The sequence below is a fragment of the Lissotriton helveticus genome, chromosome 7, assembly GCF_964261635.1.
Source record: "Lissotriton helveticus chromosome 7, aLisHel1.1, whole genome shotgun sequence".
NCBI lineage: Eukaryota > Metazoa > Chordata > Amphibia > Caudata > Salamandridae > Lissotriton > Lissotriton helveticus.
In genome coordinates this window covers 1,296,590,410-1,296,617,730 of record NC_136068.1, presented here as the reverse complement: position 1 = coordinate 1,296,617,730, position 27,321 = coordinate 1,296,590,410, and the positions used below count along the sequence as shown (strand labels likewise).

Below are 27,321 nucleotides of genomic sequence, written 5' to 3'. Positions count from 1 at the left end.
GTGATACAACACAAGTAAGAGACTTGAGGGTCTTTGAGGCCAATTTGGTCCATTTAGGTTTATCTGGAATCTCTTGGTTGTAGGTCATCAAAAGATTTTTGAGAAGTCGTCTCACCCTCAACTTATTGAGGCATGCTTCATCAGTTGACAACCTCTCACACTGGGTTAAGAGCAGTGCCAACCCGGCGGACTCGAATGATTGTTACTGGCCCAAGATTTAGTCAGCACAGATGCCGCTCCCTTACGTGCCCAGAGCTGACAGTGTGGATTATGCATTGATTCTGGGTCAGTCTGGCCACCTGGGAAAAGCGGAGATCAGAGACCTCTGCTCTCCAGTGGAGTCCTGGCTCCATATCAGCCTTCTTGAGCTGAGGACCGTCTGCGTGGCATTGAAAACCTTCTTTCCATTCATCAAGGGGAGGCTGGTAGAGCTGCTCACGGACAGTACCACTTCCATGTTGTACTGCAACAAGCAGGGCAGGGTGGGGTAATGTACCCTGTGAAAGGAGGGCCTGCGTCTCTGGAAATTGCTGTTCCACCAAAATATTTTCCTGGTGGTGAACCACCTGACATGATTGTTTAATGCCAGGGTGGATGCCAGAGTGTATGACCTTAGCCTTTGACATCTAGTGGATCACACATGGAGGTGGCATAAGGTCTCTTTCCATAAACAGGGAGATTCTTGAGAATATGCAATGTCAGAATGTCTGCACTTTAGAGTTTCCATGGTGTGTTTCGCTCAGAAGCATGATCCTCCTCAAGTGGCAGTTGGGATTCCTGTATGCCTTTCTGCTGATACCGCTCCTGCTCCTGGTTCTCAAGAAGTTTAGGACAGACGGGTCCCCCAAGACAACCAAGTGGTCATGTACTGGGCACAGAGAGTATGGTATCCAGAACATCCTGGGCTTGAGCATCTGTCCTCTGATCAGATTGCTCCTTCTATAGCATCTGCGATTACGGCAGCAGTTCAGAGTTATGCACCTGTGCCTTCACAATTTCCACCTTCCTTCTTTGGGATTGAGTGACGACTGCTGAACACCTTCGACTTTCCTCTGCAGGTGGTTCGGTCATCTTGTCAGCCAGGAGTCCCTCAATAAAATCTGTATGTGTCTGTCCGGATGAATGTAAACTTGGAAAAATCAACGGCATCCTCACAGAGCGCACATCTAACCCGAATCAACTGAACAACTTCCGACCTATCTCTCTGCTCCCATATCCAGCCAAAGTGATTTGTAGGCCATCAACAAGCAACTCGCAACCCACCTCAAACTTCAAACTCTTCTTGACAACACTCAGTCAGGTGATAAAAGGAACCACAGCAACAAAACAACACACATCGCAGCCACTGACGACATTCAAATCATTCTGGACTGAGGAGAAACAGCGGCCCTCAACTTGTTGACCTCTCTGCAGCTTTCGACGCTGTCTCCCATAACACTCTCATTAGAAGACTCCACAAGATTGGCATACAAGGATCTGCTCTCAAATGTATTTGTTCCTTCCTCACGGAAAGAACACACAGGGTCATGTTGTCATCATTCACATCAGAGACCAAGAGATTGATATGCGGAGTACCAAAGGGATCCTCCCTCAGCCCCACCCTTTTCAACATGTACATGACACCGCTCACCAACATCATCCAATTACAAGACATAACCGCGATCTCCAACGCCAGTGACTTTCAACTCATCCTCTCCCTGACAGACAAGACACCACCACCAAGACCAACTTCACCAACTGCCTGCAGCTCAGCTTCGACAAGAAAGAAGTACTGGTCTTTGGCAACAAGACCTCCCCATGGGAATCCACCTGATGGCCATCGGAGCTAGTACCCAGACCCACAGACCATACAAGAAATCTTGGGATGATCCTAGACAAGCTCAACATGGCAGTTCAAGTCAATGCAGTGTGTACCTTGTGCTTCCACATTCTATGTATGCTACGAAAGATCTTCAAGTGGTTGCCCCATTGCACCAGATGGACCAACACGCAAGTACTCATTAACAGCAGACTGGACAACGGAATTACTCTACCCCAAACTTTCCAAATAACTCCTACACAGACTCCAGGCCATCTAGTACACTGCTGCAAGTCGCATACTCAACCTCCCATGCTGCACCCACATCACACCCCACCTCAAGAAGCTTCCCTGGCTCCTCATTCACAACACAGCCAATTCAAACTTCTCACGCACACAAACAAAGCCCTACACAACACAGGCCCACAATACCTGAACTGCCACATACAGTTTCACCAACCCACCAGACACCTATGCACTGCCTCTCTCACTCGCACACATTTCCGCATCCGCAACAGCAAAAATGGAGGTTGCTCATTCTCCAACATTGCACCTAAGACATGAAATGACCCTCTCTCACCACTTCAGAGCCTCCTCATCACTTCGAGAGTTCCTCAAAAAGCTGAAGACCTGGCTATTCATTCTAAGCATCTTGGGGACCTCACACCTACACACCTAGCCAAATGCCTGGATACCCTCTCAGGTGATTAGTGCCCTTTACAAATCAATATAATATAACATAACATGTATTTAAATCTAGTTGTTTAGATCAGCTTAGGTGGTCGCCATATTATGTACCCGTCCTCCCCTGTCAGCCGTACTAGCAAGTATTTCCTTAGGTTGACCTGATGCTTGTTTATAGAGGTCAAGTATTTATTTCCATACAGCGGGGGCCAGTAGAGCAGGATATCATCTGAGTACAGTGCAATCTTGTCCTCAGATTCGTCTTGCCACTTCCAGCTCACCACTCAGGCATCACAATAGATTAGTCGGGCCAGAGGCTCAATTGCTAGGACAAAAATGAGTGGTGATGGAGGCATCCCTGTCTAGTGCCCCTTCGGATGGGGAAGGTGCGTTACAGAACTCCGTTAACTAGTGCCCACGCCTGCAGCTCAAAATATAAAATACTGATGTATCTGCAGAGTCTGGGGCTCAGTCCCATAGTCTCCAGTACTTTGGCCAAAACAGACCAGTGCACTGTATTGAATGACTTTTCAAAGTCCAGAAGTAGAAGGGGCAGTGGGTCTTGGAGGTCAGCCATGTGACCGTCTGCTGCAATATCTAGTGCTGCGTTCCGGCATAAAGCTGCTTTTGTCTGGGTGGACTTGTTTAGTCAGGACTGGGTGGAGCATGTTTGCTAGAAACTTTGCGAATATTTCGACCTCTGCGTTAATGAAGGAAATAGGCAAGTAGGAGGGGCACTGGTCCCTGGGGCTCCCTGGTTTAGGTTTAACCACAATCTTGGTGGTTTGCATGACTGGAGGTAACTCTCCCCTTTTGGCTGCCCCCTGGTGGAGGCTGAGCAGATAGGCGGTTAACTGGGTGGAGTATCTAAAGTAGCACCGTGCTGGGAACCCATCAGGACCCGGTGTCCTACCAGATTTTAGACTCTAGATCATGTCACTGCTTTCATTCTCCATGATTGGTCCGTCAAGAGCTATGCGGTCCACCCGGGAGAGTGTTGCAAGCAGGATATAATCTAGGATTGAGCATTGGTGTTCACTGTGCGGGCAATCTTGCTGGGCATTGATCAATTTGTAGTAAGAGGAAAAAATTGCAACTATGTCATTGGACTCTGTGGTGGTGGGTGTGGGGACAGTTGCGTACCTCGGAGACTACACGAGATGCCACCTCCCCGGTGACCAGCCAGTGTATCAGTTTCCCTGTATTCAAAGACTCAGTGCGTAGAGGTCATTCGACATTGGCGGTCCTCCTCCATCTCCGTTTGTCGGAGTGTCTCTTTCGCTGCCATTAGCTGGCGATCGAGAGTTTCACTCTGGTGGCTGGTATATAGCCGTTCAATATCCAAGATATGAGTTTCCAGGACAACCATGTTGCACACCTTCTTTTTTTCAGCACTTCTGACAGCTTTTGGCAAACCCCCTGATGGGGGCCTTGCCTGCTGCCCAAAGAACGCTTGGGGAGTTCACCATGCCCTTGTTGAGTGCACAGAAGTGTTCTAATTCAGTGGAGAGGAGTTATACACATTTCACATCCTGGAAGTGCCAGGTGTTGAGGTGCCATATCAGTCGCTGCCTCCTGCTGCCACCTCCCACTGAGGAGTGGTTGTAAATGTAAATGTAAATGTACAGGAATTTATATAGCGCAAATCACCCAGCGGTTTCTAAGCGCTTGCTTAGGGAACCCGTCCTGGTATTCCCCTGTGAGATAACCCCGGCAGGGTATCCGCAAGGTGAAAGCCAGGCATCCCGCCGCGAGGGGCCGTTGAGTGGTTAGATATCCCCGTAGGGTGTATGTCTGCCGAAGTGACCTGCAGGATGCTGCTTGGGTTTAATACCATTTCTAGTAATAGAACTTTTCAAATACTCCACTTCCTCACATTTAAATTTTCATTTAGACTCTTTCAAAGTTCAACTATTCTGTTCCGAGCGATGAAGCTCATTTCTTAAATTTAACAAATTCTAGAATATCATGTTGGAATGCAATTGCCCCCTCGATGCTTTATAAAGTGTTTTCATTAAATGCTAGAAAACTGACACTGCACTGGCCTATCCAAGAGACATTCTGTAAAATTGAAACATGCCTTCAGGAGTTACAAAAGCAGTTAAGTGTTTAGAATACTCATCAAACTCAGCTTGAAAGATCTGAGGTGAAAAATATAGTAGCCCCAGCCAACGTAGAGGCTAACTCTTTTAAATTGGGTAAAGCATCTCTTTCTATACATATTTAAGTGTCGACTCTCCTATGGTCTACTCACAATCTAAGCTCACCAGAATGTTACAGGCAAAACCCAAAGATATAAACGAATCACACATTGCTCAGCTCCCGAAGAGAGAGAGAGAGAGGGGGTCCCAGGGAGAATATTTAAAGACCCAACAGTTTTAATCCCAAACCTAACGATAAATAACACAAGAAAACTGATGGTCTAGGTAAGAAAAAAGGAAAATATATTTTCCTTTTTTCTTACCTAGACCATCAGTTTTCTTGTGTTATTTAAAACCCAAAGATATGACAAAAATTTGGCTGAATAACCTGTTTATTGCATAAATCTTTTAACATCTCTTTCAGTCTAGCTCGATAGGTGAGAGGTACATTTCTAACTTTGAGTCTTACAGGAACAGCATTGTCCAACAAAATTATTTTATGCTTAAATCCTACAAATGTCCTCAATTTGTCACAGAACACACCAGGAAAATCACTCTTCAAATCTTTTACAAATTGTTCATCATTATAGTAGAATGTTGGGGGAAGATTATGTGTATGACAGTTGGCGCTAGTGGTTTGTTTGGACTGGACGTGTCTGTGTCTGCTCCTGCATAAGGTTGGCCTAAACTTTACCAGGGAACAGAAATATAGACCGTCTTTGTGATCATTTCATGTTGGCGACGAGCAGGAGAAGACGGACCCAGGATTGAAGATTTCGGGAGACGTTGATCGTGAATTAATGCTGCAGTCATTGTCTTTGTGATCGCATTTGCAATTTTTATGCAGACACATCTCATGCTGTTTAGCGGTGACCATTGCAACCGTTCCGATTGTTTCAAACAATGTGTGGCAGCCAATTGTATATTGACACAAATGTCAGGCAAGATAAAGTGACATCCGTGGTGCTGTTACGTCGTTACACTGTGCAACGTCGATGCTTTTTACATGGTGGCCATCTAAAATTGGGCTAGAGAACAAAGACAAATACAAGAAGATATGGGATTGGCAATGCATATGGTGACACGAACTGCAGACCACATGAAGTCATCAAAAGAGGGAGGTGGTGGAGGAAGGGTTTTGTGCCAGAGGTGCCAAGTGATCCATGAGGGGCACCATGTTCAGTCTCAACTGATTACCTTTCTAAATGGGGTGAAAAAAAGGGTAGCTGTGAAAAGGTGTGGTTGGAAATGTGGTGTTGTGTAAATACCCAGTTAAACTGGACACAGGAAGCAAGCACGCCTTATTTCTCCAGAGGTGTTCAGCAGGGCATGGTGATATTTTTCCTTCCTGAAACAAACATACAAATAGTGTATTTCTGAGCATACGTTGTACCTGAATTTGCTAAAAAGCTGTAGTTCCTGAAAGGACACTCATGAATAAGACCAACATATTCAATGTGCGCCAAGCAACCTGGCCTTGATCAGGGGTGTTTGGGGTTTACCCTCCTCAAAACAAGCTTGAGTCTCTGTCTGACTATTGTGCTCTTTTCAGCACAGTTTCTCTAAAAGCTGCGTAAGAAGCAACTGGTATTACAGGCAGTTAAAAATATACGGTATCAATTTGTTTTTAAAATGTGTATATCCTCTTCTTTGACTACTACATTTCAGTTCCTTCCATTTTTCCATCCTGTGCCTTTCACGTAGATGGCCAGTCAAACATTATGACTGATAATCTACTTGGTAGAGACAGTTTGGAAAAATGTAAAGTTACACAGAGCTCATTAATTAGAGCTGTAGAAGGCATAATTGGACAGACCTTGAACAGTCGTATAGAAAAAAGGTACTTACCTATGGCTCTAGTTCTCCAGCATTGGCATCTTCTATAGATTCCCATGCTTGAATGATTCCCCATGTGGCGAGCTAGAATATTTGACCGTTGGAAGTTGTGGGTACTTGTCTTTGATTTATTGTAGTTTGGATCATTTATAATGAATGGATAGGTTGCAGATAGTCCAACATGGTCTAATTCAATAATGTGAATATATGAAAGTTCCAATGCTGGAGAAAGCACAGTTACCACTACAAATCATTCGCAACTCCAACAGCTATAGCCATAATGTCATTAGAAACAATCCATACAATTGACGAAATAGTTCCACTAGTCATGAAATAAAAGGATGAAAGAACATTACAGGCCAGGTATTTTCCACTATCAATATCTGTTGCAGCCTGCTGATATATTGCAGTTTGTAGAGGGTGGTCTAGATGTTGGCAAAATGACTACAAAGGTCATCATGCCTACATCTTCATGGACAGCACCTCCTTCAATGCAGGCTGGTGTACCCCAACTTAAGGCGGGAATGGGGTTTTTATGATTTGCATCTCAGGGTTGCAATCTTAGCTACAGACTGACCTTTAAATGAGGCCAGAAGTAACCTCGAATCTTTTGATAAGGGATTGTGTACTACCCTGGGGAGCAAAATAAAATATCCCCTGTGCTACCTTCTCCGTCCACTGAGTTGAATTGAACACTCTACTAGGGCTCAGTAACCCACATTTTGAAAGTTATTAGTACTAAGACATGTCCTGCCCCAATCTATGCATGGCAAACACCAAGCCAACCCTGATACGTCATATTTTGTGTGTTCACAGCTTCCTCCCAGTGGCACACCTCAACCTCAAGACCACCTGAGAACAGCCAGGTAGGTGGTTTGTGACTGATGAAATCTTGTGAAGTGCTTCTTTATAGAACAGTTTGTGGTGGCGGGGGAATAGGTGGTAGTCTCAGCCTGAGGTTTTCTGTTGCCATGACTTGAGTCTTGTTCTCACTTTTGTTTTTTTGTTAAAAAATACAGCTATTCAGGTTTTGAGCACTTACTTACTATTTTGTTATTTGGCACATACATATTTGCTATAAGAGCAAAGAAGTTCTCCACAAGACGAAAGGCTTGGAAAGGACTAGTGACTGGGGTTTTCCTGCGCTTATAACTTGCAGCCTTATCTGAGATATGTATTGTCTTGTGGTATCTCCATTTTGTGCCTTTAACAATCTGAACGTGGATATTGCCTAAGTCAGGAAACCATTAGGAAGCACAGGGAGACTACGGCTGTCTTACCTTGTGGGACTGGAACCAAAGTTATTCTAAAAAAAATGGGTACAGCTCAGAGACCACAGTGGGGTAGCTAGGCTTACATCAATGAAAGCAGCAATCTAGCTTCAAATACCTCAGCGTTACCAGGGTGCAACCTGGGGCCATCATTCAGTCCAAGGCCAATAAATATTTGTGAGACTCCGAGGCCCCTCATCACGTTCCTCAGGGAGGGCCATCATTTTGCATTATGCCACTGTGTTTCATAAAGGATAGAAAGGATATGGTAGATTTGCAGTGGTTCCCCTGAAATTTCCCATTATAGCAGAGCACCCATGTCACATTGGTATATGATAGTCAAACAGTGATACACAGACAAAGAAAATAATTAATCATACCACTGAATCCTGTGGGTAGTGAGCGCAAGAGCCAATGCATGCTTTTGAGCGAAAACCTGGCCAGGATTCCATAAGCTAAAGTTTAACCCATGTTATAAATACAGTAGAAGATGACCACACATAAAGGGCAAGTAAGCGATCTAAATAGACCAGGGTTTCCATACTAACATCACTAGAGAAAAGTTCCGAAGGGGTGGAAGGGAAATCTGGAGACCATGAAACCAGGAGGGACTGCTGAGTGTTAATCATACCCTGCATAACTCTAACCAAGAAACTTAGAGGAGACTTGGAGAAAACAAGGAACAATCTTAAAATTAACGAGTCTGATTCCCAAATGTTATTTGAACGAGGGCGCATATTTTAGGGGCAAAAAAAACTAATTACGCTTCAAAATTGCGCATGCCGGTTTGAGAATCTGGATGAGGGTAAATTGTCAAACCCCAAAATACACTTACAACAGTGGAAAACATGTCCAAAGGCCAAAATGTCCTCTCTTGTAAATTTAAGCTTTGAGATGGGAAAGGGACAGTAGTAGGTGCTGCTGTCTCAGTAACGTTCACTGAATACCCACAAGGTTTTGGGAATTCACAATATTTCCCACCCATGTACCACACTTAACCCCATTCTTGTTAAAGGCAGGAGGCTTTCCAAGGTGTGAAAGAGAGGAGTACATAACCAACCCCTGTGGAGAAAAACATGGTGATTTAGCAAACACACATTTTCATATGATATACTTGTGTCGATTTTCCACCCAGTAAATTTTGTCCAGGAGTATCATGAGTATCTGATAGAGACATCTAGCCACAGATTCATTACCTTTGAACTTCCTGGTGTCAGGCTGGATCCAGAAGATTTTGATAGCCGTACCCCTGGGCACCGATAGGTGGCATAGATCAACTCCGCGTAACGGTGTATGTGTTGGGTTCGTCGTCGACGCTGATGTCAGATCTTTTCTTTTCACACCAGCCAGCACAGATCCGTCTGAGAGAGCTACCTCCTGTCAGTTTTTGACAGACTTTTTTTGACTTTTTGTTGAATCCATTTAGTGTGTAGGTCATGTCTAGTAAGAAGATCTTGGGGTTGAAGCAGTGCAGTGCCTGGCACCGCGCCATGTTGGTCACGGATCCCTATTAGGTGTGTCTCTGGTGCCTGGAGCGTGGCCATGACACAAAGTCGTGCTCCGATTGCTGGGCCATCGCGCAGAAGGCTTTGAGGGAGCAGTCCCTAAAGCCAAATACGCCCTGGCAGTCACCTTGTCGATCTTGCTCCCAGTCTTGGTCGAGGAGAAGGTGCGAGCACTGCTCCGGGAGGGGTCAAAGTCTTCTTCCTCGAAATCATCATAGTCAAGTAAGAAGCATCATAAAAAGCATAAGAAGTTGAAGTGTGCTTCGACTTCACCCCGTACATCGTACAATGAGATGGAGAAGCCTTGGCGTACGAGGCCTTGCTCCACAGCTGAACGGGTGCCTGGTTTGGCTCCGTGTTTTACCCCCTTTCTGGGGCCGGGAGCGAACCCACTCAATTTAAAAAGAATTGTGACGGCATGTGTGCCATATTTGGGCTGCTTGAACCTGGTGGCGCACCTTCGGGCCCCAGGCTTAGCTGAAGGAGATCCCGCGGGTTCCGCGCCTCGGACTTCGGCTCTGGTGCCACGGCCTCCTTTTGGATCCGGACAGGCACCGGTCGTACCTCTGCGTCCTTCCCCGGTGCTGCGTCCGATGTCGAGGCCGTCGCCAACGCCTCCTTGATTGTCATTCCAGATGACATGGAGCCGGTCGAGGGACCACTGACGCCGAGACCGGGGCTGATGGAGTCGTACGACTCCATGCTGTTCAACCTGCTCCATTTGGAAGGGCTAGGCATGGATGAAGAGGATTGGGAGGGGCAGCACAATCCCTTAGAAATCCTGCAACCTAATCAAAACCTGGACTGGTATGAGGACCTGGGTGATGCCAGCAGCCTTGACACTCTTCTAGATTCTGGCATGCTCTCTCCTCCTACCCTGGCTATGGAGGAGAAAGCCTCATTTGCAATGGTGGTGCTTAGGGCTGCAGAGGTCTTGGACCTGCAACATCCTACGGTGGCAGTCGAGCCTAACGCATTGACGGAGTTTCTGCAGCTTGGTGTGTCCTCCTCGGAACCCTTGCTGCCTTATAACGAGGACTTGACAGATGTTCTACTGGGCAACTGGTCCAAGCACGGCACAGAGGCTCCTGTGAATAGAACTATTGCCCGCCGCTACCGCCCTGCACGTGCAACCCAGCTTTCTTCTCCACCCTCCATTTGACATGGCGTGTTCCCTTCTGCACCTTCGGACAGAGAATCCAAAAGGCTGGACAGCTTCGGTAAGAAGATCTTTTCTTCCACCAGCCTAGCAATGCGGTCGGTAAACACCTCTTCGGCCATTACTCCCATTCACTGTGGGATATGGTTGCGCAAGTGCTGCCCAGAGTCTCCGAGGACAACTGGGCTCTCCTCTCCCAAGCTGTTACAGACGGGAGAAATGCAGTGAAGTTTGCCATATGATGTGGCCTGGGCCTCTCCACTTCATCCTGGCCTGTGTCTGCTTTTCGCCCCTTTTGTGGGTATGGAAGGGACTTCCAACCACGCTAATCCAATTCCAGCCAGAGCACTCCGCAAGTCGAACAGCCTCTGCGGGGACGTGGATGCGGTTCACCCGAACCTCGCAGGTCGGGAGGCCAGAAGTCTGGTCAAGCCACGAACCCTTCATGCACCGCAAAACCTTCCTAGTCCATCCAATTGGTGCCAGGATACGCCATGAGATATCACCTGGGAAAGGTGGGTGCTGCAAATAGTCCAAAGGGGCTACTCCCTCCCCTTTGAGACTATCCCTCCCTCCATGCCTCTAATTTACGATCGGCTGATGAAGGATTACCTTGACTTACTCCGAGAGGAAGTTAAGACTCTCTTGGCCAAGGGAGCTATAGAGAGGGTTCCCCTGCCAGAAATAGTCTGTATTTGCTATTCCCGTTATTTTCAGGTTCCAAAGGACAAAGGTGTTCACCGTATTCTTGGCCTCAGGGCTCTCAACTACTTCCTCAAAAAGGACAAGTTCAAAATGCTCACCCTTGCTCAGGTCTTTTTCTGCCCTGGACCCCGGAGTCTGGATGGTAGCGTTGAACTTGCAGGACACCTGTTTTTACATTGCCGTTCTGCCAGCCCATCATTGCTGTCTGTGGTTTACGGTGAGCCGTGAGCACTTTCAGTTTACTGTGCTCCCCTTTGGTCTCACCAGTACCCCTCAAGTGTTCACCATGGTGATGGCGGTGGTTGCAGCCCATCTGCAGAGATCAGGGGTCGAAGGCTTCCCCTATCTCGATGACTGGTTGTTGAAGACGGGCTCTTCTCAAGCAGTCGTCTCCCAACTCTATACTACGGCGAACCTCCTGTATTCGCTAGGGTTCACTATCAACATGCCAAAGTCACACCTGACTCCCTCTCAGACTCTCCCTTTCATCAGAGCAGTTCTGGACAAGGTGCAGTTTTAGACTTTTATACCCCCGAGCAGCGAGTCCAGGATATTCTATGGTACTGATGTGTCAGCCTCTATCCTGAATTTCGGTGAGAATAACTCTGAGGCTGTTGGGCCTCATGGCCTCCTGCTTCCTACTTGTGGACCATGCCAGATGGCACATACAGGTTCTGCAGTGGGACCAGAAGTTCCAGTGAGCACAGCATTGGGGAAATATTACTATCCTAGTTTAGATATCGGAGGGAACCCAGAACAACCTGCGGTGATAGAGGACAAATCACGATTGGGTCTGAGGCAGGCCCCTCTCTGTTCCCTGCCCAGATCTTACAGTAGTGACGGATGCGTCCTTTCTGGGATGGGGCGGCCATCTGGGAGACGTGGAGCTCAGAGGACGCTGGTCTCAAGTAGAATCCATGCTCCATAGCAAGCTGTTGGAGCTTCGGGTGATCCGGTTGCACTGACAGCCTTTTTACCATCCCTCAAAGTAAGGCTAGTTCAGGTGTTCACAGACACTACCGCCATGTGGTACTGCAAAAAGCAGGGCAGACTAGGGTCGTGGACCCTCTGTCAAGATGCCCTGCGTCTCTTGACTTGGCTGAAACAACAGGGCATTTCCCTGGTGGTTCAACATCTGACCGGTTCTCTCAATGCCAGAGCAGACGAACTCCGCCACCGGTGCATTGCGGAACACCAGTGGCATCTCCATCCGGAGGTGGTGTAAGGTCTCTTTCTGCAGTGGGGAGAGCCTTGCTTAGATCTGTTCTCCTCCAAAGGGAAGGCGTAATGTCAGCAGTTTTGCGCGTTGGAGTTTACAAGGCAGATCTTACTCTGCGACAGTTTTCGTCGTGAGTAGAGCACAGGCCTCTTGTGCGCCTTTCCGGCAATAACACTCCTGCCCAGAGTGCATAAGAAGATTAGGAGCGACCGGGCCCAAGTCATCCTTGTGGTTCCGGACTAGGCGCGGAGAGTCTGGTAGCCAGGGCTTCTGCAAATGAGCATTGATTTATTTTATTTATTTATTTTATACAACTTGTTGAGCGCACGATTACCCAAGGGTGTCTTGGCGCTAGACAGAAGATCTGGAAAGTTCAGGTCTGAGAACCTTAGGTGAGTCTAGTGATTAAATAGCCAAGTCTTTAGCTGTTTCCTGAATGATGTTAGTGTAGGAATGCTCTTGAGGTGACAAGGCAAGGTGTTCCATAATTTAGCCGTGGCCACTGCAAAGGATCTATCTCCCCATGTAGCCTTCTTAGTTTTAACTACCTTCAGAAGGTTGGCACCAGCAGATCTGAGAGTGCGTGATGGTCGGTAAGGGCAGAGGGCATCCTTTAGAAAAGATGGACCTTTTTCATGAATGCTTTTAAAGGCTATACACAGGGCTTTGAATTTAATTTGTTGTCTGACTGGTAGCCAGTGAAGTTTGCAAATAATGTTGGAAATAGGTTTGAATTTAGGTGTGCCTGTGACAAGTCTGGCAGCCGCATTCTGAACCAGCTGGAGCTTATTCACTACTTGTTCTTGAGCATTGAGCATGAGGGCATTGCAGTAGTCAACTCGGGACATTAGTAATGTTAAGATCAAGGTGTTTATGGTGTTCGAGGGAAGGTAAGGTTGAAGTTTTCTGATCATTCTCAATGTAAAAAATGAAGCAGACACTATCGAACTGGCTTGGTGAGTGTATGAGATTTTATTATCAAAGATTACACCTAGGTTTCTGACCTTGGTGACCGGATTGGGTAGGGGGCAGAGGTCTTGAGGCCACCAGGTGGGAGACCATGCAGGAGTGAGTTTCCCAAACACCATGACTTCGGTTTAACCCGAATTAAGCTTCAGACAGTTTGAGTTCATCCAACTGCTTATGGCAAGCTTTCCCTTTTGGAAGTTAGTAGCGACTTCCATTCCGTTGTTATTAATAGCCAGGACAAGCTGCGTATCGTCTGCGTAAGATGTTACTGCTAGACGATGAGCTTTGATGATCCTCGCTAAGTCCGCCACATAGATGTTGAAAAGTGTTGGACTTAGCGAGGATCCCTGAGGGACTCCACAAGGTAGTGAAAAGGAGTCGGAGGAGAAAGCGCCCATGGAAACCGATTGCTCTCGGTCTGTCAGGAAAGATGCGAGGAGTGAAACGGCATTTGGGGAGATTCCGGCTTTTTCGACACGGTCGATAAGAATGGAATGATCGACCGTGTCGAAAGCTGCGGAAAGGTCAAGCAGTATAAGCACCGCGGCGCCTCCTTTATCGAGGATCATTCTTATCTCATCCAAGGCTTTTATTAATGCCGTTTCCGTACCGTGTCCCCTCCTAAATCCAAACTGTGAGGCATCTAGACAGTTGTTGTTGTCTATGTGTTCAGGCTGCCCCTGCGAAAGGATCTTCTGGTACAGCTGCAGGGGAGGATTCTACACCCGACCTGTCCACCCTCTGCCTCCTTGCAGGGAGGTTGAGCGGCGACAGTTGACAGCTTTTCACCTTCCTGCCAAAGTCTGTGAGGTTATTTTGACAGCCAGGTGCCCTCCATGAAGTCACGCCTGCCACTGGCAAAAAGTTTGGAAATACTATACAGAACGGTTTGTTGACCCTTTGTCTGCCTCTCTGTCAGATGTTCTTCTTTTTATTCTCTCCTTGGCCTTGCAGGGCTCTGCTCTGGGCACTCTGAAGGGCTACTTTTCTGCCCTGTCTTCTTTCCTTCGGCTGCCAGATGAGCCATCACTGTTTAAGTCTCCTCTTCTACAGAGATTTTTGAAGGGGCTTACCCCCTTCTCCTTTTATTATGCACCAGAGGATCATTAATTTGGTCCTTACCTTTTTGTTTTTTGTGTGCACCTTTTGAGCCTCCGCACAATTGTCCCCTCCGGCTGCTCACTTTCAAAACTGCCTTTTTAGTGGCAATAACTTCTGCCAGGAGGGTGAACGAACTACAGGCACTATCATCTCAGCTTCCTTACCTGACCTTCATTCCTGACAAAGTAGTGCTCTGCACTAGGGCATCTTTTCTACCTAAGGTGGTAACACCTTTCTATCTGGCTCAGTCTGTTACTCTTCCCACCTTCTATGCACCTCTGTATCCTTCCAAGGAAGAGGAGCGTCTCCACCGTCTGGACCCAAAAACAGCATTATCATTCTTCATTAATCGTACTAAAGAGTTCCGGGTGGATGACCAACTCTTAGTAGGGTACATTGGAGCAAAGAAGGGGCGAGCAGTTCCTCTGCAAAAAATGTTATGCCTTGGCAAAGAAAAGAAACAGCCTCCTGAAGGCCTTTGGGCCCATTCTACAAGGGCAAAGGCAGCTACCACGGCTCTTCAGCGTGGTGTTCCCGTTAGTGACATCTGCCAAGCGGCCAAGGAGGGCATCTCAGCACACGTTCCCCAGACTCTACTGCCTGGATTGTCAAGTCTGCAGGCAGGGCCTCTTTGGATGCTCTGACTTGCAGGATTTCTTAGTCTAAAACCTTTCCGCAGTCCTTCATCCAGGGATGGCATTGCTTGGGTATCTGTTAAAAGGTAAGGAATCTGTGGCTGGATGTCTGTATCAGATGGACAAATGACTTGCCTTCTGTAACGCCTTATCTGGTAGACATGATCTAGCCGCAGATTCCTTACCAACCCACCCATCCTCCTCGTACTGCAGATGGTTTAATGCCAGGGCTGTTTCCCCTTCAGGGCCCTAGTTGTTTTTTCATGCACCATGGTCCGTCTCTTCATGGCTCCGTGCTAGGCATAGAAAGTCGTGAAAAGTACTGATGTTAGCGCACCGGGGTGGTGAATTTATTGACAACACGAATGTCACGACGACAACGAACCCGACGCCTACAACATCATGCGGAGTCAACTAATGCCACCTATCGGCATGCAGGGTTACTGATATCAAAATCGTCCGGATCCAGCCTGACACCTGGAGGTTTAAAGGTAAGGAATAGGCAGCTAAATCACTATCAGATAAGGCGTTACCAAAGGTAAGTAATTTGTCTGTTAATCTCAGATTATTTGACATTTCTAGAACTACTGCTACTTTAAACAATGTTTTTACGTATGGGATTCTTTGTGAATGCCAAAAAGTGGGACATCTACTCCAGACATCTGAATAACACTAGGGTATGGGTTTTCTTACCGGAGCTAGGCCAGTCATGCTTTGTGAATTGATGCCTAGAGTGGGCACATGAGATAAAGGAAGGAAGGGAGATAACAAATCTTATATATAGAAAGGGAAGGCAGGGTTTGAACTGCGCTGTTTTTAATGCTGCGCAGAAAATAAGAGTACTATGAGCTGACAATCTCAATCTCTTGGATCTGTGGCATAAAGTAGCAAAGCAAAGTTGAAGGGGCGTGGCTTAGCCGAGCAGCAAGATGGCCGCTCATTGGGAGGGCTCTGCTGGCCGAGACAAATCCCTCAGTTCGAGGCATATGAGCTGCAGATTGTATACTTATGCATAGATCGCCATCTGGTGTTGGACTCGGATGTTTGTACTTTCTTTTTGTCTTGGAAGAAGTTTTTGTAGTCACGAGATAGGACGATAGTACGCATGGGCATCGACCCCATCTCCAGATAGTTTTTTTCTGCCATCGGATTCGGATGTGATTTGCTGTGCTCCGGGTCGACGTCGGTTTCGAACCCCCCTTCGACGTGCAATTCCTCTCCATTCGACGGTGTTGTCTCCGCCGCGTTTCCCTGTTGACGTGCATCTTTAAAAACAAACTCCTCGATCTTCGACGCGGGCCGTTGGGCCTATCCGTGCCAACCAAGCCTGCAGTGTATGGAAAGGACTCCCTTTAAAAAATTCCCCGGGTGTGGTGCTAAGTTCCCACACACGGACTTGCACGAAGTCTATAATCTCTGCCTCTCCCCGGAGCTCGAAGACAGAAACTGCATGGCATGTGTATCGTTCTGGTAGAAGAAAACCATCCATGATAGTCGGGCTCAACGCCAAGAAATGTCTTGCGGAAGCAGCTCGATTCCAGACATTTTCGAAACAGATCCCAATGCCCAGCCGGAGCAAAAAGGTGATGAAGAAGACATCTCTGTCTCCGATGACTCCAACGTCGAAGAGGAGACAATCACCCCGGCTCAGCGGTCCGTGAGTACCAAAACAGCCGAAACATACCAAAGACAAACAGTCGGAGCCGAACAAATGTTCGGAGCCGAGCACGGCCTCGGAGCCGAAAAAATCTTCGGAGCCGGAAAAATCGTCAGAGCCACAAACTCCTATAAAACCTAAGGAGCCCAAGCAAAAAGCCTCAGAGACTCGGTCCAAAGAACATTCTGACCCAAAATCTTCAACACCGAAAAAATAAATTTTACCCACACAGTCTCTACCTGACATTTGGGATCTAAAACAAAAAACTCTTTTTATCGATCCAGAGACCGGCAAAGTTGTCGCCAAACCTCCAAAAAAGAGAAAACTGGACACTTCAGAGGAACCTGAAATACCTTTGAAGTGAAAGGAGATGAGTACTAACACCTCTAAACCTCCTCCTCCAGCTGATACAAATCTTTCAATTTCTCCACCACACTCCACACAACATACATTTTCACCTCAAACACCAGATGAAGAAGATATCGATGGGGTTGGGAATATAGATCCAGATGGGGATGATGATGATCATACCATCCCACACAAAGTAGACCCATGGGATGACTACAACACAGATCCCGACCCACATAATGACCCGGACCTCTATCCATCTAGGACATCACCACCTGATGACAATATTGGGTTTGCGCAACTAATCAATAGGGTTGCCTAATACCACGGGGTACAGTTACATTCTGATCCCTTAGAGGAAGATTTTTTCCTTGAAACTTTTGCACCCTCGCAAAAATCCACGCACACCCTACCAATGCTAAAGGGCATGCTCAAACGTGCTCCAGCAGTGTTTAAAGACCCTGTCAGTTCCAGAATTATCAACACCAGGGTGGACAAAAAGTATAAGGCAGCTCCCAATGACCCAATTTACATTAAAGGTCAAGTCCCTTTAGATTCTCTTGTGAAGTCTAATGCACGCAAGAGGACAAACTCGCAAAGTACAGGCAACACCCCTCCTCCTGAGAAGGAGTCCAAACTAATAGACACATCTGGTAAACGTATTGCGTCACAGGCTGCGAATCATTGGCGGATTGCCAATGCCCAAGCTTTATTGGCCAGGTACGACAGGGCGCACTATGATGAGCTTGAAAAGCTCATGGAACACCTTCCTGACCTGTACAAACAAAAAGCCAATGACCTTATACAAGAGGGGAAATTGATCACAAACACCTCAATTAAATGAGTGCTCGACGGGTCTGATACCGCATCTCGTGCCATTAAACATTAGGGTTTTGTTGTGCAGGCAAGCTTGGCTCCGGGTCACCGGATTCAAACAAGAGGTGCAATCGGCTATTCATAATCAGCCCTTTGATCAAGAGCATCTTATCGGGCCCTCAGTTGCACATCTTTAGAAAAGATGAAAAAAGATACGGATACTGCTAAGTCCATGGGGGCCTTACACATCACTTCCCCTAGAAGTTCTTTACGCCAATCCTTCTGCAGGGCGCGCTCCAAAACCATCGGCTCAGAACATCCCTCTTCTTCCTATAAGAGCCCCTCTCAAACGTCCTCCAAAGGATACTTTTGCGGAGGCTACAGAGGCAACAATGGTAAGGGAAGAGGTCGCAGCAACAATAACCGCAACTCTTCTACCACCAAACAGTGAATTCCCTGCACTTCACCCCGATCATTCCACTCCTGTCGGGGGATGTCTCTCACAGTTCCTACCTATCTAGAATTCAATCACAACAGACAAGTGAGTAAGAAAAATTATCCAGTATGGTTATTGCCTGGAACTCGCCTCTAATCACCCAGATATTCCTCCCAGACATGTCCAATGTCCTCGGAACCTCCGACACTTCTCAAACAGGAGGTTCTCTCTCTATTACAAAAACATGCAATAGATCCAGTCCCCTTGCCTCATCAAGGCACAGGGGTTTATTCCCTCTATTTCCTAATTCCAAAAAAGGACGGCTCTCTCCCATATTAGACCTCCGACCCCTAAACCTCTACATTTAGTCGGATCACTTCCACATGGTCACTCTCCAACAGGTGCTCCCACTGCTTCAACAGGGCGACTTTCTCTCCACTCTGGACTAAAAGGACGCCTACTTTCATATTCCCATTCACCCGGCTCACAGGAAATATCTCTGGTTCGTCATAGACGGATAACACTACCAATTCAAAGTCCTCCCATTCGGGGTAACTACAACACCCAGAGTCTTCACCAAGTGTCTTGCAGTAGTTGCGGCCCACTTATGAAGGCACCACATTCATGTCTTCCCTTATCTGGACGACTGGCTCATAAAAACCAGGTCACACAGTAGCTGTGTGCAACACACACTCAAAACAATCCAACTGCTTCACGACTTGGGATTCACGGTAAACCTCACCAAATCCCACCTCCAACTGGCCAGCATACAACAATATCTAGGGGCTACCATAGACACTTCAAAAGCTCTAGTATACTACAACCCAGTCTGGATAACCCCCATGCAAGCTATATTGGCAAAATTTCAGCCTCAACACTCACTACCAGCTCGAGTGTTCGTGCAGCTAACCGGGATGATGGCCTCTTGCATTCTCATTATCCCTTATGCAAGACTCCAAATGCGTCCCTTGCAGGAGTGTTTGGCATATCAGTGGATCCAGGCTCAAGGTCTGCTAACAGATTTGGTGTTGTCAGACGACCGCACCCATCGCTCTTTGCAGTGGTGGAACACACAAAATCTTTCCAAAGGGCGCCGTTCCTCGACACATTTCCACAGATAGTGCTAACAGCAGACGCATCGCTCACCGGCTGGGAGCTCATCTTCAAACCCCTACCATTCAGGGCATGTGGACCCCTCAACAGAAACCATTCCACATAAATTACCTGGAATTGTTGGCGATCTTCCTAGCTTTAAAATCTTTTCAACTCCACCTCATAGGCAAGGCTGTCCTGGTTCGTACAGACAACATGACAGCAATGTATTACATGCAAAAGCAGGGGGGACACACTCTCTCCAGCTTTCAAACCTAGCTCAAAGCATATGGAGAAGGGCTATTCCTCAGAACATATATCTCCTTGCAGAACACCTACCAGGAGTACACAATAAGATTGCAGATCTGCTCAGTCGTCAGAGACAGCAGATCCACGAATGGGAACTTCATCCTCAAGTTCTGCTTCCAGTCTTCCAAAGGTGGAGTCACCCAGAAATAGACCTGTTCGCCACGCAACAAAATGCCTAAGCTTCGCATCCAGGTATCCACACCATTGTCCAAAGGCAATGCGCTATGGATGAACTGGTCAGGCAAATTTGCTTACGCTTTTCCGCCTCTTCCACTCTTTCCACTAGTGGTTCGGAAGCTCAAACAGCATTCCCTCTCAATGATCCTCATTGATCCCACATGGGCCTGTCAGCCATGGTTCACAACCCTCTTGGAGCTATCAGCAGTTCCTCATCAAAAGTTACGCCTCTCACCCAAGCTTCTCACTCAGAACCATGGAGAGATAAGACATCCAGATCCCAGTCAACTAAACCTTGCGATCTCACACCTGAAATCTTAGAGTTTGGCTACCTCATTCTCCCGCCAGACTGCATGAACATCATTAAAGAGGTTAGACGCCCTACCACTAGAGCTTGCTATGCCATAAAGTGAAAAAGATTTGTAATGTACTGTACAAACAACCAAATCAACTCACTAGCTGCTTCTATTCAAAACATCATCTGCTACCTTTTGCATCTACAACAATGTAGCGTATACATCCATTAGACTACAACTCGCTGCCATAGCAGCTTATCTTCAAAACAGACAAAACTTATCTTTGTTTAGAGTACCAGCTATCAAAGCTTTTATGGAAGGACTTAAAAGAATAATTCCACCTAGAGTTCCACCCGCTCCAGTATGGAACTTAAATGTGGTCCTTACCAGACTCATGGGTCCCCCATTTGAACCTATGCATAAATGCGATTTACAATTTCTTACCTGGAGGGTAACTTTCCTCATTGCCATCACCTCTCTCAGAAGAGTCAGTGAACTTCAGGCATTAACCATACAAGAACCATTTCTACAAATTCACCATAACAAAGTGGTTCTTAAGACTAACCCAAATTTCTACCTAAAGTCGTGTCTTCTTTCTACCTTAACCAGTCTGTAGAACTCCCAGTGTTTTTCCCTCTACCAGACTCAGTAGCATAACAAGCTCTTCACACGCTAGACGTGAAAAGACCATTTCACATTCAATGAACCGTCAGTATAGTCCCCGACAACTCAATGGGAGTCATTCAAGGTGGTCATCTGAGGGGCGTATATTGGCAAACAGGCTTGGGTACTTCACGGCATACGGCGTTCGTTAAAAAAAACATTGAAAGGGGCATACATGACACGCAGACAGCATATTATCAGACTAATGACTCTAAACTCTTTGCCAACCTCAGAGAAGACTTCAACGAAGAGGCATTTATTTATTTATTTATAAAGTTTTATATAGCCCGGACTAGATCCCGAAGGGAAACATGCTACTTGGGTAAATTTAAAATGGCCCGTAGGTATGGTGAGGTGGACAGACCTGGTAAAACCACAGCCACTATGCTGAGACCCCCCCTGGACATCCACATGTGTCACTGAGCTACTAGACATTGACTCCAACTCGATAAGTGATCTGACTATTCTTCCTGGCATCATCACTGATTTTTGTGCGATATTATATACTTCGAGCTCCTTCTTTGAGAAGAAGGCACTGGATGAATACTGGGACACAATACAGCTCATTTGGTCAGACCGTGCACATAGAGCCTATTTGGATGAACTTTTTACCACTGACTACTTTATCCAAGTGACTCATGGTATGCCAGGCGACAAGGCCCCAGAGTTGGACTTCTTTGCTAACTCCTTTTACAAACCATTTGTCCGTTACTGGCACCTCACCTACTTAAACTTTATCAAGAGGCTCTAGAGAAAGGCACACTGCCCCCGTCTATACGAGAGGGGATGATAATTACACTTCTCAAGCCCGGCAAACCTGATAATCAATGCGACTCATATCGCCCATTATCCCTAATAAACGTAGACAACAAAATCTATGCAAAATTGCTGGCTTCTAGATTGCAGCCACTCCTACCCTTAATAGTCAAACCTGCTCAATCCGGTTTTATTCCTGTATGGTCCACTTCCTACAATCTACATACAATATTCGCAGTATTCCAATACCTGCAACCCCAGGTGTCGGCACTGCCCACCCTACTAGATACCACCAAAGCTTTTGACACAATGGACATATTTGTTTGCATTAATGGCTCAAATTGGGTTCAGCTCAAAGTGCATATGCCAAATACATCAGCTATACACAGGCCCCCTGGCAAGTGTTATGTTCAATAATCTCATATCTAAATTCTTTACAATTTCCGGAGACTCACGACAAGGATGTCCACTATCACCCCTATTGTTCGCTATAAAGATGGAACCCTTGCTGAGAGGCTCCTTCACACCACGCACACAGAGGCCTGGGGTTTGCGACTAGAGGATTGGTGGTATCCTTATATGCAGACGACATCACACTATACGTCTGTAAACCAAAAGAAAATTTAAATCCCATGATAAGGGAACTGATAAGATTTTGTCAGTTCTCTGGAATGCACATTAACTGGTCCAAATCTATAATGTTTCCCCTCACTGACACAAGGCAGCCATTTATTACAGTGGGCTGATGGTCCAGTTAGATACTTAGGAATCTGGCTTAGCACGGACACAAAGGAACTCTGGGAGACAAATTACGGCTATATGATTATGTGGCTGAAGGAGAAATTATCCTTATGGATGAGGATGGCTATCTCAATGGCAGGGAGAATAACGATTACAAAAATGATCATTTTTTAAGCAAGTTAGATCTAATATGATCACCCTGATCCGGCGGGAAAGCAACTTAGAAAAGCCTGGGAAGTCCTTACATTACCATTATGTCAACGAGGACTGGGAGAATTAGACTTTACCTTGTATGCCTATTGCACGTAAGCACAATTCTTACACCACTGGCTGCACCGACCCCATTTCAGCCCTATGTTGCTGTAGAACTAGATAGGGCAGCCCAATCCCACTCTCTACTGCAATCCATCAAGAATACAGAGAGGGAGGTAAACACGGTAGAGGCCCTGAGATGGGCATGGAACGGGTTGAGGAAAAGAGCGGGCCTTTCCAATCTGCATGCCTCATCCGTTCCACTTGCACTTAATCCCCATGTTACATAATGGTGGTGCCATCAGGCGGGCAAGCAGACTGAATATTACTATATATACAGATCTATTTCCTGACGGTTAATTTATGGTCCCCTCAACCCCGAGAAGGCGCACCTACCAATCTATCAGATATTCTTCTACATCATCAACTGAGTACCACCTACTGTAAACTGCACAATACATTCCTGGTACCGCTCCCCCACTCTTACTGCACTGGAACAGATATAGACTGATCCATCGCCAGGAAAATTAATCACACACTTGTACTCTGTAACGCAACAAAGAACCTCGGTAATCCAGCCACGCTCATTGGAGATTTGGAGTTCTGGTCTAGAAGTACCGATTACGGCCGAGCAATGGCTCTACTGCTGGAGCGCTTGTCCCCAAATTACAGATTACACCTAATCCATTTCAAGTTCCTACACCAAATGTAAAGAACACCATTGCAGTTATTTGATATGGGTCTAAGAACAAATAGTAATTGTTGGAAATGCAAAATGCCACGAGCCACATGCCTTCATCTGGCATGCCGATGCCTACCGACAGCGAGATACTGGGATGAGGTATATAACACTATGCACGGGTCTCGGACGTATACCCTTGGTGGATTTACCGGGATATGTAAAGGAAATTCCCCCCGCAGATCATCGTCTGATTGCAATGCTGCTGTTGTCGGCAAAACGTAGAGTGGCAATGCACTGAGGCAAAACACTGCACCCTCCACTCACACCTGGATAACCGACGTCGCATTTTGTCAAGAACAATTATCCACATTTTGGGAACTCATGCCCCTCACATCCAGACCCAAAGATATATGGGCTTCATTCCTGGACTGGCTTAGACAAAGAGACATGGACACTCCCACTTCGCCTGATAGGCCTGGCACTTCCCCTTGATTGGCGGAATACACGACCCTGTGATCTCGATGCGCTGTCCGATCTGCCATGGGCACCCATGCTAAGCACCATCAGCCGCTGACAATGGCCACCACTGCTGAATGTACTCCTGGATTGACAATGTTTGTACACAGTACCTGTGGTTATGTGATTCCAATGTGTCCTCCAACCTTTGTAAATGATGTGGCGTCAGCTTGGGCCTGCAAGAGCTCTCCATTGCCCCTGTACCCCTTTTCGTTGTTTTGGTTCCTTCGTTGTCTTAAGCCATGCTGTTTTACATTATTCTTTAACCATGCGGGGTCTTATGTGACTTTGAAATACCAATAAAAATAATTGTAAAAATAAAAAAATGTAACAAAGCACATTTCCAAATGCTGTTTCCAAGATCACTCACTACACTGTGAAACGGGTTTAACACATCTGTGCCAGCAGGATTGAGCCTTCCATGCTCCGATGTCAGTGAAGTGAGGATTACAGATTAGGCGAGAGAAAGAGTAATGCTAAGGCCACTGTATGAGGCGAGCCGGACGAGGGTGCGGTATTTACCGCATCTGGTAAATACTATTCATTATTCCACGTTGAGGTATCTACCGGTTGGGATATATACCTCCTATTCCAAGTTCTTGACTTTGAAATGAGGCAGAACGCGGGGAATCGTTATTTAAAGCACAGATTCTGCATGCTTTTCTTTTCCCCCCGGATGAATGTCCTGCCCTGCGGTGATATATTGGGGAGAGGAGCAGTGGGTGCGATGATTCTCAGACATCTTCGAGTTCTGAGCCCTGCCCAAGCTCCAGCTTTGCAAGGATGAGAATTCAGTCTTCAACTTGTAATCGGGGCCTTAGAAAAGGCAGACATTCGCTATTTAGTGCTGCATACAACAGGCAATGGAAAATCCAAACGGTCTACCTAATATTTATATTCCTGAATAAAATATTGTAGAAAGCTGGCTGCATTGAACAAAACAAAATATAAATCAGTTATTTTCTGCGTATAGTGCATTTATTAGAGAAAGAATTTGTGTGATGATTGATTGCACTTATGAGATGTAAAATAGTAGTCACCCGTCTATAACAATGAAAGCAAACCATAGGAGGTTGGATGATACACCAACTAGCCATTCGCTGGAGGCAAGAGTAAACTCTGGGTGGAGTCCAAGCCCACTCTGTGTATATTTTAGAGAAGCTTTTGCAGAGTGCGGCACTGCCAAGTTAGACCTAAAAACGTTATGTCCACACAGGCTGTAAATTAACTATTGGTACTACAGACAAACATAAGACATTAAGCACACTGTAATCACTGGCAAAAGTTACAAGATATCAGTGAAAAGTATTCATGTCTAAATCAGTGGCTCTTAAACTGTGATCCGAGGACCTCTTTGGGTCTGTGAGGTCTACTTTGGGACTGCGACTGTTTTATAGAATTAAATACTATTAAAATGAATACATTAAAATTAATAAAGTGCATCCAAATAAAGAAGATACATTGAAAATGTGAAATCTTTTTCTGTATTTATTTGAGAATTAAACAACAAAATTCAATATTTGAGGATTTTCAGTGTATACTTGTTTTTGTATTTTTGTGTATTGTTTTGAAGTCGAAATCATAAAGATTGCTTCGCCAAAGGTCCCTAGCTTCAAATAATGATTCAGCGGGGGTCGCCGGATTCCAGTAATGATTCAGTGGGAGTCCACAGAAGTCAAAAGATTAAGAACCACTGGTCTGAATGAATCAGAAAGGCAAATATTAAAATGGCAACAAGTTTCAGCTCTGCCCTCGTTCCCCGATGACAAGAAATCAAAAGGATGGACTTGCAGTGAAGGGAGACCTGTGCTATGAGAGGCAGGAAGACACCTGTCAATCTAGGGCTTGATGAGACCCTTCCTCAGCCCAACCTCCGGTGTCCAGGGAAGCTCAGTCTAGACTGCAAGACTTTCGGCATCATGGCTGGTTCGTCTGCACTGGCCTCCTTACATTGGCAACTGATGCATAACGGGATACAGTTCAAGGCCCTATGCCTGGCACATGAAGGGGCCGCAGGTTTTACAACATTTGATTTGTCCCTACTGTCCTAGGCACCTGCTACGCTTCTGGAAATCTAGGCCTGCTCTCCATTGCCATGGTCAAGAAAGCCAGGAGCGGGGTCGCTCATTTGCACATATAGCACCCACATTATGAAATACTTTAGCAGCAGCACTCAGGAAGAATGAGAACGCGCTCAGCCTCAGGAAACTGCTTAAGACGTATCTTCACATAAAACATGAGGAGTGTGGCTGACCGACTAGCGCTGGCGCTCAAGAAGTGCTATGAATAGAATGGCTTGAGAAAGCCCATTTCTGTCCCATGAATGCCTGTTACGCAACCCTAGATGTAGCAACTGTAGTGGTATAGAGTGATATAGTAGGTGGATAGTAATTCAGTTCCACTTCCACATTCCCTGTTCACTCTCCTGCCCTTTACTGCCTAGCCTCCCTGTCTGCAACTTGTAACGTTTCTTTTCTTTTTTGTTACTCAGCCTCTGCACCAGCCCCTGAGAGTGGACTTTGTGAACAACAGCGAGTATGAAAAGCATTTTCTGTTCCTGCAGCAGGCAGGGCACCAGACAGATGCTGGGGTCACTCACACTCAACTCATGGAGCTGATGAGCCAGGTAAGGGAAACACCTCTAACCCTTGTCACCGATTGGCCGTGAGATCCTCCAAGACATGTATCCACCCTGCTGGACTGAGGCACACCCACCTGGTTGGGCTGTCCACCAGCCCTGCCCTGGTGGCACCATGTCTCATGCTGCACCAAGGCCATACGCTACTGTCCATTGGAGACATAAGACTCTACAAGTGTAGTAAAGACACCACATGCTTCAGGGCAGCGCATGCACAGCTCTTTTTCAGTCCGACCTTGCAGCACCACTGCTGCACCAAGACCATACAATACTTTATCTACTCACTTATTAATGTATATTTATCAATATTGATTCATAAGAAAACTTTGGTCCAAACTTTTGGTCCTGCTTGAAAATTCTTTAGGCTGTGGTGTTGGGCAGTCCCAGTTTTTCCATCCGCTCTTTGCCAACATTAACAGTCTCCAGGGTCATCTGGACCAACTGGGAAAGTGACCTTCCCCTCTACTATGAGGTTAGTGTCATCCAAGTCGGCTGCGGTGCCGCTAGGCAGGGCGCTTCCTCCTGGTCCCCATCTAATAGCCTACACTTCTCCACGATCGAGTAACGGTACGGGCAACTTGTATGTTCACTAAGGTCTGAGGTGATTGAGGAAAAAACAAAAAACGTTGTCATTCCAGACACGCAACCCCCTTCTAGTACATTAGAGACACCGCAGACTGCTAATACAATCTCCCTACTGTGAACAGCTGTAATCTATTCCTGCCCTGTCCTGCAACACCAATATGAGTGCTTAACTGTGACCATTCTCCACTCAGGGATTGGAGCGATATAACCATCCCCCACTAGTGTAATGGGGACACCACAACCTGCTAATGCAGTACACCTGGAATGCACTGGTCTGCTAATCTACTTCAGTGCTGACCTGCAGTATTCCTGCTTACGCTGCACAAGGCCATAC

General features: G+C 46.4%; 1 protein-coding gene across 3 annotated transcripts in view; it reads left to right on the top strand.

Annotated features, from left to right (window-relative positions):
* FBF1 (Fas binding factor 1) overlaps positions 1 to 27,321 on the top strand; it is a 596,028-nt gene that overhangs the window by 360,041 nt on the left and 208,666 nt on the right. For all 3 annotated transcript variants that reach the window (XM_078654557.1, XM_078654558.1, XM_078654559.1), the window contains 2 exons: positions 7,276 to 7,325; positions 26,256 to 26,390. In XM_078654557.1, the coding sequence (XP_078510683.1) occupies positions 7,276 to 7,325; positions 26,256 to 26,390 (185 nt within the window). The remainder of the gene's footprint in view (positions 1 to 7,275; positions 7,326 to 26,255; positions 26,391 to 27,321) is intronic.